This window comes from Barbus barbus, assembly GCF_936440315.1.
Source record: "Barbus barbus genome assembly, chromosome: 5".
Lineage (NCBI taxonomy): Eukaryota > Metazoa > Chordata > Actinopteri > Cypriniformes > Cyprinidae > Barbus > Barbus barbus.
The window spans coordinates 36,462,066-36,477,954 of NC_136733.1; the positions used below are offsets into that span (position 1 = coordinate 36,462,066).

The 15,889-nt window shown below is 36.7% G+C and overlaps 1 protein-coding gene across 1 annotated transcript; it reads right to left on the bottom strand.

The window, feature by feature from the left end:
- Positions 1-6,993: 6,993 nt before the first annotated feature.
- Positions 6,994-12,854, bottom strand: LOC306869539 (putative global transcription activator SNF2L2). The gene is made up of 6 exons (XM_079416292.1): positions 12,574-12,854; positions 10,000-10,229; positions 9,720-9,825; positions 9,250-9,351; positions 8,133-8,265; positions 6,994-7,980 (listed from the first exon to the last, which is right to left on the bottom strand). Exons 1-6 carry the CDS (start codon positions 12,655-12,657, stop codon positions 7,829-7,831), a joined length of 807 nt encoding a protein of 268 aa, XP_079272418.1. The 5' UTR covers positions 12,658-12,854; the 3' UTR covers positions 6,994-7,828.
- Between the last annotated feature and the right edge of the window lie 3,035 nt (positions 12,855-15,889).

Below are 15,889 nucleotides of genomic sequence, written 5' to 3' on the forward strand. Positions count from 1 at the left end.
AATTCCTTGAGAAATATTATAACTTCCCGCTCATATCCATTGCCGTCATTCACATTCTTTCTGATTTGTGTATCCTTCTCTATAGCTAAATATTTTAAACTTGGGAATTCTTGCTAAATATGCAGTTATATTATGGGTCGTTGGCATGAATTGTACTTGTGATGGAGCGCTCTTGGAGCGAGTGAAAACCACGCCTCTCCGACTTTTAAAAAAATCCGCTCCACTCACATAGCACACTCTGGTTGTGCGTAGGCTAACTGTTGCAGTCATGACGGATCTATTTCAGAACCAGCCGCTATCAAAATAATCTGGTTGCGGGTGCGGGCCAGATATTATTGCTGGCGGGCCACTTTTGGCCCGCGGGCCACCTGTTGCCGACCACTGGTATACAGTATATGGGTGTTTCTGCAACTACAGGCACTTAAGTCCTAGCAGTGAAATTTTAGATTTAAGTTCAAATTTGTCATATGATGCTTTTTAAATATATTCAGTGTCACTACACACCTTGACAAATATAACGAATGATTAATGTGATATAATATAAAATTATGTAGCATTTATAGGTCCAAACACCATTTTTGTTCATGTCCCACAGCTCTGGTCACAATGTTGAGATCCATAAAATAAGCCAACTGAATTACAATTTGACATTATTTCAAATGGAGTTGTTTAATATTCATATTAATTTACAGCATTTTTGTATTTACTGATTTTTATGATTTTTTTCAACTAAATGTGCCTGTCCCACACTTTTGAGTCCTTACTACAACAATGAAAATTTTTTATTATTACATTTTACCAAAGACAAACAAGTCACAGAAATTAGCACATGAGCACATTGCTGACAGATTGGGCCATCTCACTACCTCACAAAATATAAGGTAAATAGCATCTTTTCTGAGTCAGTATTTATTGTGTGTCCTTAACATACAGCTTAGTAATTCTGTCCTTTGAACTACATTTTAAAAATAAAATGGGCAGATAAAGAGTGTCTTCCCAGCTGACAAACAGAGAGAAAAAGGGCGGCAGTGGAGGTTAACTAAAAGAAACCAGAAGGCAAAATACAAAGTACGGCAAGCCACAAATCAGTGTATGTTCTCTTAAAGGGTTAGTTTACCCAACAATGAATATTCTGTTATGAATTACCCACCTTCATGTTTTTCCAAACCTGTAAAACCTTCGTTCATCTTCGGAACACAAATTAAGATATTTTTGATGAAATGGGAGTGCTTCCTGACCCTCTATAGACAGCAATGATATTACCATGATCAAGGCACAGAAACATAGTAAGGACATCTGTAAAACAGTCCATTGACATCAGGGGTTCAACCGTAATTTTACGATCCCAGAACATAATCAACATAATCAGCATTGATTACGTTCAGTGGATACTGCCCAAAATGTTGGAAAATGGTAACCCGGTGAGAAGAATTGTTGAATAAATTATTGTTTTCTTTGCACACAAAAAGTATTCTTGTAGCTTCATAAAATTGCGGTTGAACCGCTGATGTCACATGGATTACTTCACTCGTCCTTGCTACGTTTCTGTGTGTTGATTGTGGTAATATCCTTGCTGTCTGTGAAGGGTCAGAGAGCTCTCAGATTCCATCAAAAATATCTTAACTTGTGTTCTGAAGATGAAAGAAAGTCTTACGGGTTTGGAACGATATGCGAGTAATTAATGACAGAATTTTCATTTTTGGGTGTACGAACCATTTAAGAGTGGCCTAAAAAAGTATAAAGGAGAGTCAATCAAAGATGTACTATGAACTCAGAGATGCAAAGTACAAGATGAAGAAGGCAGTGGCCTCAGTTGAAAAATACAGGAAGAGTTGTTTCAGGCTTTCAAAGAAACCGTGCCCAACATACTCCCCTGGAAAGCTCGTAATGACAGTTTGAGTTCTTTACTGCAAAACAACTGACTTTTACACATGCAATACCTTCTGTTTTCTGTTTCTTTTACTATTGTTCTTTGCAGTAGCCTGTTTATTGATTTCATGGCACTTTAACATTGTGTCCTTACCGATACAAGATGTCATTACCGCAGCTCTGCTTTATTTGATGTTTTAAAAAAAAGATTTATTTGCAAAAAATATTTGAACACTTAAGTTGAGATGATTTACACATTGAAATTGCAACATCTGTCATAAAAAGCTAAATGTTTTCTTTAGTGTGTATGGAAACAATTGACATCTCATGTTACTGTCTAAACTGTATGGCATAGAGAAAACCATGAAAATCCCTATTTTGTATATTGTTTTTTAATATCAGTAACAAAACTGCATAAAATTTGAAAAGGCTATTGAAATATATGCCTATTACAATTTTATAGAAATTAAAAAAGAAAAAAAAAAAAAAAAATATATATATATATATATATATATATATATATATATATATATATATATATATATATATATATATATAATAAACGTTATTGTAATGTTGCGGTAAGGACATTTTGTAAGAAGAAGAGTTGAAAAACAAAAAATAAACATGCTCCAGATTAAAATCTTAATGTCTCCATGCAATTTTGTTGACATTTTTATATGTATTACAGACTCTGATGGTTAAAATTAAAATTCACAGGGGTTGATTTGTTTTTTTTTTACATTTTGGAGAGTCAAAAGTGCCTGTAGGTGCAGAAACACCTATTTATATTTTTTCATACCGTGTAAGTCAATGGCTACCATCAGCTTTTCGTCCGCCAACAATCCTCAAGATATCTTTTTTTGTGCTCAACAGAAGTAAGTCGTACAGGTTTGGAATATCTTACTCGGGTGAGTAAATTTGCATTTTTTTGGTTGAACCATCCCTTTAAGAGGGACATTTGCTGTTTCTTTTCCTATTACTATTACTAGAATGCTTGCAGAAATCGGTCTCAAAAAGAGGCATTGAATTACTGGTGCAGAGCTGCTGCTATTTTGTTGTCTCTGTCCTGGGTTTTGATATTTTCCCCCTTCTTCATTTCCCATGAATGAGCTTTAACTAACTGCAGCTTTAGTTTATTGGCGCCATCTTATGGTTTTGTGGAATACTCACATGCAGATTATACACTCACTGACCACTTTATTAGGTACACCTTACTAGTACCGGGTTGGACCCCCTTTTGCCTTCAGAACTGCCTTAATTCTTCGTGGAATAGATTCAACAAGGTGTTGGAAACATTCCTCAGAGATTTAGGTCCATATTGACATGATAGCGTCACACAGTTGCTGCAGATTTGTCGGCTGCACATCCATGAAGCGAATCTCCCGTTCCACCACATCCCAAAGGTGCTCTATTGGACTGAGATCTGGTGACTATGGAGGCCATTTGAGTAAAGTGAACTCATTGTAATGTTCAAGAAACCAGTCTGAGATTATTTGATCCTTGTGACATGGTGCATTATCCTGCTGGAAGTAGCCATCAGAAGATGGGTACACTGTAGTCATAAAGGGATGGACATGGTCAGCAACAATACTCAGGTAGGCTGTGGACGTTTAAACAATGCTCAATTGGTACTAAGGGGCACAAAATGTGCCAAGAAAATATCCCCCACACCATTACACCACCACCACCAGCCTGAACCATTGAGACAAGGCAGGATGGATCCATGCTTTCATGTTATTTACACCAAATTCTGACCCTACCATCTGAATGTCGCAGCAGAAATCGAGACCCATCAGACCAGGCAACATTCTTCCAATCTTCAATTGTTCAATTTTGGTGAGCCTTTGTGAATTGTAGCCTCTGTTTCCTGTTCTTAGCTGACAGGAGCGGCACCCGGTGTGGTCTTCTGCTGCTGTAGCCCATCTGCTTCAGGGTTCGACGTGTTGTGCGTTCAGAGATGGTATTCTGCATACCTTGGTTGTAACGAGTGGTTATTTGAGTTACTGTTGCCTTTCTATCATCTTTAACCAGTCTGCCCATTCTCCTCTGACATCAACAAGGCATTTTCGTCCACACAACTGCCGCTCACTGGATATTTTCTCTTTTTTGGACCTTTCTCCCTAGAGTAAACCCTAGAGATGGTTGTGCATGAAAATCCCAGTAGATCAGTAGTTTTTGAAATACTCAGACCAGCCCGTCTGGCACCAACAATCATTCCACGTTCAAAGTCACTTAAATCCCCTTTCTTCCCCATTCTGATGCTCGGTTTGAACTTCAGCAAGTCGTCTTCACCACATCTAGATGCCTAAATGCATTGAGTTACTGCCATGTGATTGGCTGATTAGCAATTTGTGTTACCAAGCAATTGAACAGGTATACCAAATAAAGTGGCCGGTGAATGTGTCTTCGTTACACTTAAAAATTAGGTTCCAAATATTTGTATAGCTTAATAGGTAAAATGTATAGTTTTAAAGTTTTATTTTTTAAAATCCATATAAGTGGTGCATGCTTTAAAGAACCTTATCATTTATCCTGGATGAAACCTACCACAGATACAATAATCTGAATAATGTATAATGCCCTTGCTCGCTCTTTTAATATTTAAAGAATCATATAGGTTATGCAACTCAAAGATTCTATGAAAATACATCTTGATAAGTGGGCACTAAAATTAAGGAGCTGCAGAATCAACCTTTATTTTTAATTATATGACACGTCATATACTTTTTATGTGCTTTCCGATGTAACACTAAAATGGCCTTACAAATAATAAATATTAAATCAAGTCTTCATGTGTAGGATATTTAGAAATCGCTATAAGGTAATTAAATCACTCATCTGTTGTTTATTGTTAGATCGTGATATGTAATTCCTTAAATAATATTAATAATTGATCCTTTTTGTAAAACCATAGTCGTGTGAGTTGGTGCCAGTGATGTCATGTCTATAATAACTGAAGACATCAGTGCTAGTGTCGATGTGGTCTGACAAAAAAAGGAGAAACACATCTAATGGTTTCATGGAGTTACTTGGATGTTAAATAAATGGATATTTGATGTTAATATATGTCAGCATAAACTGTGTTTTTGTCTGGTTCTTTATTAACTGGTGACCTTTTATACTAAGAAAGTACCTTTCCTATTTAACATGCAATATACAAACAAACATACATTAGAGATTATTTAAAGAAGTCATTCAATGCAGAGGAAAAAGAACAAGGGAAACAAGCGTGAATATGCATTTTGAACTGAAATGACTTTTAAATTTAAGGAATAACATAAAAAAGAGAAAAACCCTTAAGGCTATCAGCAATAGTAAAATTACTACAAATGGCATCACAATGGCTCTCACAACCTCTACAAAGAGCAAATTTACCCTCTATTCTTCGCCAGTTGTTTCCATCCTGTTTTTTTTTTTATCTTTCTATTGTTATGAAACACATGAAAGAGAAATTGTACCAGATAATTTGGTCATGAACATTTTCTCTCTCTCTTAAAAAGTAAATATTGTTTGCTTTTTGCTTCTCAACTGTTGTCAGCTAAGGTCTTTAATCAGACCAACATTTTGCAATTAGCCTATATTACCACTAACAGCCTGCTAACATGTACAATAATTCTAATTTGTTCTTTCGATACGGCCAATTATTGCACAGTTGCACAGAGTAATAATTCGTTTTGGACTGTTATAGCACACCAAGATTTAAAAACAACATGGCTTTTAAATCAAATTTGCAAGTTTAGCTATAAACAGTACAGTTATTAAGATAACAAATCCAAATATTATTTATGCCTAAACAAAACCCTTACCCTTTTTTTAATAGGACACAACAGACATGCTCAAATATATTATGAATTAATAAGAAAAATATTTCTTATTTTCTTACATGGAAATAGTTTACAAATAATAAGTGGATATAATAATTACGTTCACATGACTTTATGAGTAAATCCTTGTTCCTGCATGTTTCCTGCTTCCTTGGCTTTCCTTACGATGCATGATCTCTTAATAACAGGTAATTCTGTGATAACCCCAATGCTGATTTGTTAAAACAGTTTCCTATTATGGTTTGGGTTTTAACCTAAAAACAACAATTTTGTGCTTTAATTACCTATCCTGCATAGAGCACACATAAAACAAAGCCTAACTGCACAGCATTGCCCCGAGGCATCACAGAGAAAAATAACAAGACTGTCAGTGTTTATGTATCACTGCATTACACTGAAAACCTGTACAATAAATAATAATAATAAATGATAGTAATTCATGATAATAAGGGCAGCCGTGGCCTAATGGATAGAGAGACAGACTTGTAACCTGAAGGTCATGGGTTTGAGTCTCAGGTCCGGCAGGGATTGCAGGTGGGGGAGTGAATAACCAACACTCTCCACCCTCAATACCACGACTGAGGTGAGACCCTTGAGCAAGGCACTGAACCCTCAACTGCTCTCCGGGCGCCGCAGCATTGACTGCCCACTGCTCCGGGTGTGTGTTCACTACTGAGTGTACACCTGGATGGGTTAAATGCACAGCACAAATTCCAAGTATGGGGTCACCATACACCCCTTTCCTTTACAATTCCTTTTCCCAAACTTCCAATCTTTTTATGTAGCATTCCTGCTGAATACAAGTATCAGTTTATTTAAAAAAAAATCTTATGACCTCATTTTTGAACAGAATATAATAACAATAATAATAATATTAATAATACTAATGTATTAAATATGCAATGCATCAAGGATTAATAAAAATAAATATACATATTTTAATCATTCAAGCATTCTTAAATTCATTTTTACAATTTATTATTATTATGTAGCATTACATTGTAGCTTTTGATTTTGTAGCATTGTCCTTATTTAACCAAACAAAACATATTTGTATTAAGAAAGTGCCATTCACGAATCAGTAGTGTAACAAGTCATCAGTAAAATAAAATATTTAGAAAGCCAAATTACTAAAAGTAACTCAATGCTTACTTATTGTTGCATTACTTAAAGTTCACAGATCTCATAAAACCTGCTTTAATAAGCTAAAATATCCTAATGTGAATCTGAAATCTTACAACAGCTTATGATTACCTACAAAGCAAAAAGAGGAAACTGATTCACATAAAATGTGATTGTGATTTCATAAAAATGTTTATTTTTGCAATATGATGACTTAAAACTTTGCCCTTTCACATCATATAAACCCCGTACACTTTACTTTCACTTGACATCTGTCCACAAACACACCACTTCTCCCATCCATCATAAACTGAACACACAAACGTGACCGCATCATCAATAGGTGCCTCTCTTTGAGGGCAGTATCTGATCTGTCACCAAAGAATACATTGCCATCGTGCCCAACTCCTCTATGTACAGATAGTTAAGATCCTGTGATAACTAAAGAAAGATAAAGAGCTGCGGGATCTTTTTTTTTTTTTTTAAAGATGTTAAAAGTTAATGAAGGAAAGGGAAACTTACAAAGAGGGGATGACAAAGTGCTCATAGTCACAAAAACCACAGATTAAAAATTCTCTGAAACAGAGACATAATAGCTTTTAGCACAGCTTATACCATCTTGAAAGATTGAATGCATCCGTTTAAATGATCATACTATAACATAATATGCCATACCACCGTTTCTCCATCCTTGGGGAAAAAAAGAGTGAAAGTTTTCAGGCAGTCCGAACTTACAGACCTTTTTACCATGATATTTTATATCTATTTTGAGTTTATGACTTATTTACATTTTATAAATACATGAAAACAATGTCAATTTCAGATGTATCACTGCATTAATGTTATTTTTAGAATACAAAGGTTTTACAAAGGAATTTTAAGCAACCATAATAATGAGAGATCACATTCTGAGCAATTCCTTGACCGAAACATCAAAGAAACTGGACTGAAATGGCCATACAATGTTCTTCTAATGGCATACATTGCTCTTTACATATGTCATTTGGGGTCTAATTTAATAGTCCTCTTGTGTTATTCTCACATTTTTTGCCAAGGTCTTCATCACTGTTTGTGACTTCCTTTGAACTGGTATTACTAGGATCGGTTTTATTTTTCTCCTTTTTTTCATCCAGCTTGGGATTTGTTGATTCCGAAACAGGAGCTTTTAAGACAAAAACATTTACACACTCTACACAAAGAATACAGACTTTATCATTAATAATTTGACTTATGCATTTATTGTATTGTAGGTTTTACTGATTATAATCTCTTGAATCTCTAACTGGACAAGACAAAGCATGCGTATTGACTTACGCTCTAGATTTAAAAAATGGCCACCATCTGCTTCACTGCTTCCAACAGCATCATTGTCTTCCTCGCTGAGTTTCACTATTCGCTGTCTTGCACTTTCAAAAACAGACTTCAAAACAATGGAGTCCTCAAAGATCTAAGATATCGAGAGACATTTTAACAATCTCCACACAATTCATCAGCTATATTGACTAACACAAATAGCTCTGTGCCTTGCAAAAATATTCAGGCTCATTTTGGGGACAGTTCACCACAAAATTATAATGCTGTCAAGACCACTATCGTCAAAGATAACTGACAATTAGAATAAAGTCTGGATTGGTGGTATGGTTCGGTTCTGAGCAAAAACTCAGAGTAGTGAGAACAGAACCAACATACATGCATTACATATATCATTAATGTTCAATAATTTAATATACACATTTTAGAAATTCATCTGATTCAAAGAAGAATCAGAAGGCCGAATCCTGCCTGGACGAGAGGAGGAGCTGGGGATGGAGGAGGGTAATTAGCTATTGAGCAACGCAAAAACTTCTGATAAAACTAAGGGACCTTATGTATGAATGCCGAGATAGGCGTCGTATTGCTATAGGTAGATGTGGATCAGCTGAATGTTAGGAGATGCTACGCTTGATTTCTGTCATCATTTATGTGCCTTTAAGTTTTTTGTTTTCGTTACGGATTTTTCTTTCTATTTTGAAGAAAGTTGGAAACCCAAGAGTTGACGGTAGCCATTGACTTCCATAATATTAAAGAAAAAAAGGTTTTATGAAGTCAGTTGCTATATAGACTACTGTTTGGTTACCAACTTTCTTCAAAATGTCTTCTTCTGTGTTCAACTGAAGAAAATAATACTGGTTTGGAACAACTTGAGGGTGAGTAAATGATCACAGAATTTTAAATTTTGCGTGAGCCATCCCTTTAAGTACTAAAGTAATAGTTTTAATGTTTAATGCAAATATAAACAGACTATTTTTATGTTAGCCAGAGATGAATTTTTTTTTTTTTTCGAAAAACCTGTTAAATCTATTTGCATAAATGTTGCAATACCATTGCAATGCACTGAGAATGCAAAGAAGACATTTTTAAGTATTTATAAAACAATGTACATAAGTCAAACCTGAGATCCTTCCAGATTAAATGTCTGAGCATTGTGGCACATCTGCATGATATCCTTTTCCAGGTCGGCAATGCACCTGTATTTGTGATTACGTACTCTCTCCTGCATAAACGAAACCAGGAAATATTTTAAAAAAGAAATACAAGAACAATGAAAAAGGTATGTTAACAGCCATATTTCCTGTGAAACTTTTAAAGTAATGACAGAATTTCATCAAATCTGTAAAAAAAACAAAAAAAAAACTGCTTCCTTCATATCGTTCTAAAACACAGTCAGCAAAGAAAAAAAAACACAATCTGTGTGATAAGACATTTCTTGAGCTGAAAAGGATGTCGGTGTGGATGTACAGTAAGAATGGAAAAACGTGAAGAATAGTCTGGTGGAAAAGAGGGGTGATGGAGGCAGAGGATGAGGGACTGGGCATTTTAGAAAAAAACAAGACAGGCAGGTTTGTAGGATGACATACTTACCCTGATCCTCCTGAAGTCGACTGGCTTGCGGATGAGCTCATAGTACTCTGGCACCTCTTTTCTTGAGGGCAGCTGAACGAAACCTTTACTGATCTGTCGGCCCAACCTGTAGAACAATGATATGTTAAAAAAGAGATACAAAAAAAAAAAAGAGCTGTTATGCATTTTATTGTGCTGTCTGACATGAAGCACATATGCAAAAGGAAAGAGTACAAACTTAAAACTGCTGGCAAAGTTCTTCGTAAATCACTTTGTTTTAGTGTCATGATTAACTACTGACGTGTCCTTGTAGTTGATGACCATGTCTACGATGGTGTTCATCTGTTTTGTAAGCTTGGGAGGGTTGGGCGGCAGTTTCTCGGCAGGAGGGCGACCCCGTCGCTTTTTGACCTTCTCCACCACCTCCTGACCAGTCTCAGCGCCCTGGTTGCCTTGTTGATCGCTTTTTCGTTTCTTAAAGTTACTTTCCTCCTCCATAACCTCAGACACTCCGTTTTGGATGGCCTGAGACTGAGGAAAAGACATGGAAACAGTGATGAGCAGTACTGGATTTAAGGACAGAAATAAGGATTTTTGCCATTTTAAAAATATAAAACTGTGATCATGAACTGGAACTGAAAAGTATCCTCACTGATATTTTTATCAAGTTTGAACGCTCATTCTGACAGCACCCATTCACTGCAGAGAATCCATTGGTGAGCAAGTGTTATTCAAAATTTCTTCAATCTGTTTCAATTAAAAAAAAAAACTGAGGGTGAGTAAGTTTCAGCAAATTTCCATTGAGTGGTTGCAAATAGACATATATATATTTATATACACACACACACACACACACACACACACACACACACACACACACACACACACACACACACACACACATATATTATGCATTAGTGGTTCGGCGCATTATATAGGCCTATATATATATTTTTTATATATAGTCACAGATTGGATTTTTTTTTACGGATAAACAAGTTTTTTTTTTTTTAAAACAGAGAATGACAATGCCATGAAGGATTTTTTACATAGACTAATTTTATGTGTATAAGCAACTCAGTATTTCCTCTGAAACAAGTCTCTATGCTTGAGAACAGCGCGTGAGTAATGAATTGAGTTCTCTTTCTTTCGTCTTCTTGTGGTTTAAAATTGCTTGAACGTGTAAAATGGCAAATTCATCTGCGAATCATACGTGCCGAACGCGTAGCTATCACGGATCAACTGTGCTCCGTTTTAACCCCTAATATGTGACAGATCAGAGCAATCTTTCATTTACTTATTTAACATGAAATCGTCAAATTGCTACTCCATATCAATCGCATACAACGAAAATACATAATAATTAGCACAATCATAAACGCGCGTGTCATATCTATACAAGAAAGTTCTTGCGCCCCGGTAGCGGGTCCGGTGGTTGGGGTCCTCTGGCATAAGCTATTAATAACCATCACAGAACCTAATTTTAACAGTGTTTTGTGCCATCATCAACCTTCTCTATGCAAATAACAATTGAAACTTTATGGTAATTAATGCACTATGAACATACAAGTTTGCAAGATGTTTAATGAATAAAACAAGATAGTCAGCATTAAATTACTAAGCAGTTTGATGAACTTTCTGGCCTTTCATGTGAACACTTCCAGGTCCAACTCATCATCTCGGCTATAAATCTCACCAGGCAATCTGCCTTCAATCTTCAGTCCCCTCTAACACGAGCAGCTGCTTTCATTTCCATTTTAATATTTGATAAAGAATCACTTAACAATATCCCACTAGCTCTGTATGATCCAACACAGGGGCTGCTGGGGAGTCAGGAGACGCTGGTACACTGATCTTCAGTCCCATTGTGAATGAAATGATTGACGTTTACGGCGATGCTATTCTCCAGCCAATACACCTGACATAAAGGAACGGTTCACCTACAGTCCGCCGAACGCGTTTCATTAAAAACGGGACTGGAACGCAGCGGATAGCAACATGCACACGCCTCACGTGTGATAAGCGCATGCGGAATTCACTGGGTGTGTTTGTGTGTGTGTGTGTGTGTGTGTGTGTGTGTGTGCTGTCGAGTCTGTGTTTTACACAAAGGCAATTAAAGTGCAGTGATATGCTTGCCGCAGAGAGCATATGAGAGGGATGAAAATATGAAATCTGAGTATGACGCTATGCAAGCAGCGCCACCACTGATGTCTAAATCAAACACGAGCGCGGCGCACAAAACGCTCTCATATACTTTTATATGCACAAAGAAATCAGACAAAACAAGACGCAATGTACTGACGTGAGAGAACAACCCTCTCAGACGCAAACATTTCATGCAAATATCCTCTACACGGGAGTAAGACAAATATGAAAGCGCGCAGAGAAACACACGGAATGCATTTATCCACACGTACCCCAGGGGACCGTGTGAAAGGAAGGAGGCCTAATAATCAACAGCATAATGTTGGAATGCACACTGACACATATACACTCCCATGCACAGACGCACAACTAAACCGCTGCACACAAAACATGCAGGGTGCTGGCAAAAAGCACATTCAGAAGAGTCTGTACTTGGTGCAGCAAGCCAAAACCCTCGTTACGCTACACAAGTCTGTTCCTGTAACCTCTAGAAAGAAGAAAAAAAGGTGTCAGGATCCACATAACCGATTTGTCTGGGCAATGCTTTCCTTCACCACAGTTCACACCTACACACACACACACACACACACACACACACACTCCCTCTCTCACTTTCTGTGTGCCCATGTGCTAAAGCCTGGTGTGATTGCGTGCTCTATGCGCAGGAGAGAGAGCAAGTGAGAAGAAGAGAGAGAGAGAGAGAGAGAGAGAGAGGAAGAGGGCGATTTACCTGAGTGTGGTCTCCAGGCTGGCTCCAGTCTGGAGGAGAGAGAATTAGCAAACCAGCATTGCCGCGCGCAGCCAGTCTCTTCATCAGCTGATCACTCAAAACGCACAGCCCGAAAGGGGGGCGAAAAGCGCCCAGCTTTTCATACACAAATCAATTGCCGTTAGGATGTTGAGAGAGAGAGAGAGAGAGAGAGAGAGAGAGGAATAACTGCGAGGTGCCTTTCTGCTAGTTTGTCCCCATGGAAAGGCCTGCAGCTCGCTTCTCTCTCTCCACCCTCTCTCTCTCTCTCTCTCTCTCTCCTTTTCTTTCTCACTCACTGCATGTTTTAATATCGACTGTCGCAATCTGGTTTCTTTTCCTTTTTTCCCTTTCCCGTCTCCCTCTCTTTTATGCTCTCCTTCAGTCTTTTTTAACCGCCCTTCTGTTAAAAGCGGGCTCCATTTGTGTGCCTATGCAGATGTTTTTTTGCAAGCTTTACTGACATCTTGAGAGGATTCCAGGGTTGTTAATGTTGTGTTGCACACACTCTGAAATACACACGCACATAAATTGGCTAATGGCATGTTTGTATCTGCATCTGGGAGCTTTTACAACATAAAAAAAGAATAGAGATTCTGGTGAAATCATTTGGGGCTATATAAATATTACCAGATAGTCCAAAACATAAGTTTCTGTCTGCTTCCCTTTGAGAACTGAGACTAATAACTTGTAATGTAGCTCATAGACGTGGCATATGCTTAATTATTTTTATGCTGTATTATTGCAAAGGCTCAGCGGTGTCCTGATATTCCTTGGAATGTATTCTTGGTCAAATATAATCAGCTGATGGCAGACCTGAGACACATTTATTTTGAAATGATGTTACTGAATTGGTATGGGTGTGAAAATGTGCTTAATAAAGTAAATAATTGAAAAAGACAAACAGACCATGAGAAAAAAAGCTGAGAAATTTGTATCAGGGGAACATACAGCAATAAAATAAAATTGGCCGTGTGTTTATTATATTTCTAGTTAAAACGAATCTCTGCAATAAACCAAAACCCGACAAATAACTCTTCATGTGAACAGCAAAGAAACTTATAAGAGTTTGTGATTATACATCAAATCAGCACTATAATGTCATGTTATCAATTTTAGCATTATGTAATCTGATTTTAAATCCATTATGAAAGTTCAGTTTAATAAATTGCCAAAATTTCCTAGGAGGCTAAATTGCCATCTGTCGTCAGAAATCCCTGTGATGAGTCATATTTCTGCTTTCAATATTTTCATGAATGAAATATGCCTCTTAAGTGTCTGTGTAAAATCAGATGCAGTTTTAAGATGCAACATTGTTCATGTACATTTGCCATGGCAACAGCTTCATTACAAAAACCACTGTTTAATTTATCAAACAATCTTATCTAATCATTCTTGACAAGCCTCTGAGAAGTATCAATATTGTTTTATTACGGAAGAGCAGGTTTTTAGTGTATGCATGTGTTGTGGTATGATTACATGGTGTCAAAATTTACATTTCATATGCATGTTTTGCTATCAGGTCGACAAGGGCATTTTGGTAAAACATCTCAGGCGGTTACTATGGCAACACCACGTTTTACTGGCTGCAGACCGCACCGAGCTGTAATGCTATAGCATTCCATCACAAAACATAGACACACTGAGCTGAACCTTCTCAAACACAATGAGTCTCTGAGCTACATAATCCAAAGACATGCTGAACTATAATCAGTGAAGTTAATGTAAGTCCATGCATGCATTCACATAGGTGATGTGTCAGGTATCAAAAACATAGATGTAGTATATCATGTTATATAAAAGCTACACAAAAAAGCAAATCTTCTAAGCTAACCTCAATAGACAGCCTTCGAATTCATTTCTCACCACAAGATATTGTTTGTGTAATACTATGGACTGCCTTTTATCTGACAGCCATCTATTTTCTTTTTCACAACAGCTACACTGATTCTACATAAGATTTGAATGTCAGCTGTTTGAATGTCACAAAATGTCCCTCTTTGGTGAAGAATAACTTTTGCCATGTTACCAATTGCAAACATGATTGTGTAGCCTCAGAAATGGGCTCCAATTGATGCAGTAGAATGCAATATCACACAGGATTTCATTTAAAAGATAAATGAATTTAAAAAACTGTCATCAGTTACTCACCCTCAAGTTTATTCCAACATTGAAAGACTTTTTGTTTCCTGTGGAACACAAAATAATAAGTTCTGAAAAATGTACTAGCTGCTCTTTTCCATGCAGTTATAATGAATGAGGAATGGAGTTTTTAAGCTTAAAAAATCATAAAGGAAAAAAAATGGCCAGTGGTTCTTAATGACAAAATATGAAGTCTAATATTTTGTATTCTTTTGTACCTTATATATATATATATATAGCAAGATGCAATAAAATGGCAAACGACATGATACATATGTACTTAGGCACAATTTCTTTTTATTTATTTTTTTATTATCTGATGTATTTTTCAGACTCGAAACTTGGTTCTCAAGAGACCCTTTCCTAAGATTCATGAAATGCCACTGAAAAGCAGCATCATAAAAGTAGTCCATACTACTTTTGCTCCATGTAAGTTTTTGGAGTTTTGTCATGTTTTCAGTGGAGAAAATATCCAGTTGTAACAATTGAATTCTAAATGATAAGCTCTTCGTGACAAGTATTAAATTCAGATGATGTCCGAACAATGAAATGCCCTTCACACTGCATGTGAAAGCCATGGAGTGGCATTTCTTATCAGAGTAATAATTACCCATCTGTTTGGGTTAGGACACCATAACTCTCTATGGGGTTAAAAAAAAAAAGAGCAGATCACAGTCAAATGGCATATGTTCACATATCCAGACCAGTTTCTATAAATGCACCACTGAAAGCATTCTAAGCAGATATCAGTGTCTGGTGTGGGAGCTGCTCCCTCCTGAGCAGACAGTGGCAGAGGCTGGTAAAATTAGCTCATCACCGGCTGTGCTACTGAACACTGATATCTTATATGCCTCAAGAAGGCCAAGTGATTTCAAAAGCCACATTTTCTGTTCTTCAATCTAAAAAATGAATTATACAGTTCAGGCAAAGATCAACATTTTAAGATTTTGTTCAGAAGTTGTTCAGATAAACAAACTCACACAGAAATGTGTGCCTTGTTGCTAGAAGATGCATGACAACAAATGAAAACACGTGTTCTAAAATCGGCTCAAAATATAAAAAATGTTTGATATCCTCCAACTGATGGAATCAGCTAATGGCTGAAAAACGACAGATTGCAGGTTTTTAGTTAATAGTAGGTAAATATCCACTTCCT